The sequence below is a fragment of the Nannospalax galili genome, unplaced genomic scaffold, assembly GCF_000622305.1.
Source record: "Nannospalax galili isolate Female #2095 unplaced genomic scaffold, S.galili_v1.0 scaffold1640, whole genome shotgun sequence".
Taxonomy (NCBI): Eukaryota; Metazoa; Chordata; class Mammalia; order Rodentia; family Spalacidae; genus Nannospalax; species Nannospalax galili.
The window spans coordinates 584,834-588,933 of NW_008346098.1; the positions used below are offsets into that span (position 1 = coordinate 584,834).

The 4,100-nt window shown below is 41.2% G+C and overlaps 1 protein-coding gene across 1 annotated transcript in view; it reads left to right on the forward strand.

The window, feature by feature from the left end:
* Kif27 (kinesin family member 27) overlaps positions 1–4,100 on the forward strand; it is a 123,711-nt gene that overhangs the window by 3,046 nt on the left and 116,565 nt on the right. The window contains exon 2 of the mRNA XM_017800475.2: positions 776–1,150. Within this exon, the coding sequence (XP_017655964.1) occupies positions 853–1,150 (298 nt within the window). The 5' untranslated portion in view covers positions 776–852. The remainder of the gene's footprint in view (positions 1–775; positions 1,151–4,100) is intronic.

Here is a 4,100-nt window from a genome sequence, read left to right on the forward strand (position 1 = left end):
TTTGTTATTTTTATTTTTTTATGCGTATGTGTGTATTGCCTGCATGTAGATAAGTGCACCTGTATCGTGCAATGCCGGCGGAGGTCAGTAGAGGCTATTGGATCCCCTGGGACTGCAGTTAAGGACAGTTGTTAGCTGCCATGTGGGTGCTGGGATTCGAACCAGGGTCTTCTGCAAGAACAACCAGTTTTCTTAACTGCTGAGCCATCTCTCCAGCCCTAAAATTTATTTATTATTTTTATTTTATGTGTATGAGTGTATTGCCTGCATGTATGTAAGTGTACCTATGTCATACAGTGTCCACAGAGGTCAGAAGAGGGCATTGGATACCCTGGAACTGGAGTTACAGATGGTTGTTAGCTGCCATGTGGGTGCTGGGACCCAAACCCAGGTTCTGCAAAAACGGTGTTCTTAACTGATGAGCCATCTCTCCAGCCTCATGAATTTTGTGACTCTGAAACTATTCATAATTTAGATTAATGAACTAGGAAGCATTACTGCTCTAGAAATACACAGTAGGATGCTGTGTACTTATCCCTTAACTTCATAATTTATGAACTCATAGTTCCCAGCCCCCTCAAGTGTTTTGAAGCAAATCTAGATGTTATTATTTCATCATTAAACTACTTAGGCACTTCACAAGACAAATTTACTCTTTGTAACTAATTTGTGCTGGAAAAGAGCTTGTTCTAATTGCCTTAGCTTTAAAAGATGAGTGGTTTTATTTGGATAAATGGAGTGAGTAAATAAAATTATCTTTTATTTTGCTATGCAGGACTCCAGATCTTACATAAAATGTTCACTATTAAGGAACTTTAAGCAGACAATCTATTCAGTAAAATCTCAGCTGCCATGGAAGAAATACCAGTAAAAGTTGCTGTAAGAATTAGACCTCTGCTTTGCAAAGAAGTTCTTCATAACCATCAAGTTTGTGTGAGAGATATTCCAAACACCCAGCAAATTATCATTGGGAGAGATAGAATTTTTACTTTTGATTTTGTTTTTGGCAAAAATTCCACTCAAGATGAAGTTTATAATGCATGTATAAAGCCCCTAGTGTTGTCACTCATTGAGGGCTATAATGCAACTGTTTTTGCCTATGGACAGACTGGATCTGGGAAGACATACACCATTGGAGGAGGCCATGTTGGTAAGGTTCTCAAACTTTGACTTTTATTTGAGACAATAGAAAGATGTTAAATTATGTTAATAATGAGTATATTGATTGAATAGTGTATGAATAAGATATTAAAATTGTCACAAGGTCTTTAACTTTGAAAGATTTTCTTTCTCTCTCTCTGTCTCCTGTCTCTGTCTCTCTCTCTCTCTGTCTCTCTGTCTCTCTCTCTCTCTCTCTGTGTGTGTACCCATGTGTGCATGGAAGCCAGAGGAGGACATTCAGTGTCCTCTTGCCTTGTATCAGTTACTTTTTGTTACTGATAAAACACCATGACCAAGGTAACTTATAGAAGGAAGAGTTCATTTGGGCTTACGATTCCAGAGGGATATGAGTCTATTATGGAAGGAGACCTGGGAGGAAGCAGCCCTTACATCTTCGAGCCTGCCATAGCAGAGAGAAGCAACTGGAAGTGGGGCAAGGTTATGAATTCTTCAAAGCTGCCCCCAATAACTTGCTTCCTTCAACAAGGCCATGCGGCCCCACATGTTGGGGACCATATACCAGGTGTCCAAATGCATGAGCCTGTAGGGGACACTATTCATGGGAACCACCACACTCCCTCACTTGTTTTGTTTTTTTTAAAACCTGAATGTTGGGGATTTGAACTTAAATCCTTTTGCTTGTTCAACAAATGCTCTTACCCACTGAGTCATCTTTCCCTAGGCCCACAATATTTTTTAAAGCTTTATTTATTTTTTAAAAAAATTTTATTTTGGCCGGGCGTAGTGGTGCACTCCTTTAATCCCAGCACCCAGGATGCAGAGACTGGCAGATCTCTGTGAGTTCAAGGCCAGCCTGGTCTACATAGTTCCAGGCCAGCTGTAGCTACAGAGAGACCCTGTCTCAAAAAGACCAAAAATTTTTTTTTTAATTTTATGTGTATGAGTGTTATGCTTGAATATATTTAAGTGCACCCATGTTGTGTGATGCCCGCAGAAGACAGGTGAGTGCGTCAGATCCTCTGGAACTAGAGTTACAATTGTTAGCTGCCATGTGGGTGCTGGGATTTGAACCCATGTCTTTCTGCAAGAGCTGCCAGTGCTTTTAACCTCTGTACCATCTTTCCAGTTCCCAAGATTTTATGTGTGAGTGTTTTGCCTGCAAACATGTGTACTATGTGCATGCCTGGTACCCACAGAAGCCAGAAAGAAGATGGTATCAGATCCCCTGGAACTGGAGTTACAGACAATTATGAGATACCATGTAGGTTCTGGGAACTGAATCCAGATCCTTTGCAAGAGCAGCAAGTGTTCTTAGCTGCTGAACCATCTCTCCAGCTCCTCATGATTTGTTTTTAAATGTTGAAATTTCATTAAATTTATGATTATATTTTCTTGAGGAAAGAAGTTTAAGGCAATGTAAAATCTTGTTATTTTGTTCAGAATTTATTTTTTATTTAATTAAAAATTACATTTATTCTTGTTTGGGCATATTCCATAGCACATGCATGTGCAGGCCAGAGGACACCTTGCAGGAGTTGGTTCTCGTCTTCCCCCATGTGAGTCACGTGGTGGTCAGGCTTGTTGGCAAGTGCCTTTTACTCACTGAGCCATATCTATGGCCCTAGACAGAATTAAAATGCATAAGTGAATTAACATGGTCAGCTTTGTGTCCTTAAATAAGCCAGTAATAAATATTAAGAGTTCTGGGGCTGGAGAGATGGCTTAGCAGTTAAGAACACTGGTTGTTCTTGCAGAAGACCCGGGTTCGAATCCCAGCACCCACAGGGCAGCTAACTGTCCGTAACTCCGGTTCCAGAGGGTCTGACGCCCTCACCTGTCTTCTGTGGGCATCACACAACATGGGTGCACTTAAATATATGCAGGCATAACACTCATACACATAAAATAAAAATAATAAAATATTTATAAAAAAATAAATATTAAGAGTTCCAATGCCAGGATTTAGGAGGAATGTATATGTTGTTTCCAGTGCCCTCCCACCACCCATTTTCTAGCTATGTCCCTCTCTCTTGATAGGTTCTTATCGTATAGCCCAGGTTGTCTTCAAATTCTCAGTCCTCCTGTCTTGGCCTTCCAAGTGCTAGGATTACAGGTGTGACTCACCATACTCCTCTCACAGATTGCATTTCATTTTATGTGACTCACCATACTCCTCTCACAGATTGCATTTCATTTTATATTTATGTATTTATTTTGTATATGTCTGTATGTTATTTTTACTTTATTTTATATTTTGTGTTTAATGTGTGCACGTATACATGTAAATGCATGTGCATCATATTTGGGGCCAGAGACTGATGTTCAGTCCTCCTCAGTCATTTTTACCTTATCTTTTTGAGACAGGGTCTCTCACTGACCCTGGTGCATACAAGTTCTGGCCAGCTAGCTCTAGCAGTTCACATGACTCTGCCCACTCCCTCAATGGTGGAGTTACTGGCATGTGCTGCTATGCCCAGCTTTTCATGTGGGTGCTGGTGATCTGAACTCAGGTCCTTATGCTTGTGCTGGAGGCACTTTACCAACTGAGGCAATCTCTCCAGCCCCCAGCTCTCAGATTTCTCTCACTTCTGTCACACAAGAGTTCAGTTTGTTTCTAGTAAAAAGATTTTTTTTTTTTTGAAGCTGGGTGTGGTGGCGCATGCCTTTAGTCCCGGCACTCAGGAGACAGAGGTAGGTGGATCTCTGTGAGTTCAAGGCCAACCTGGTCTACATAAGGAGTTCCAGGCCAGCTGGGGCTACAGGGAGACCCTGTCTCAAAAAAAAATTTTTTTTTTTTTGCTTTTGTTTGTTTTCAGATTGTGATAGGTAGAGAGCGGGAGAGAGTGAGCGGTGGAGAGCACGAGCTGATGGATGAGGCACCGAGGCACAGATGGAATTCTCAGCGGGATACAGATTTATTTCACATGGGGCACCTTTCCCTCAGGGAAGGGAAAGATGTCAGGGAAGGGAAAGATGTC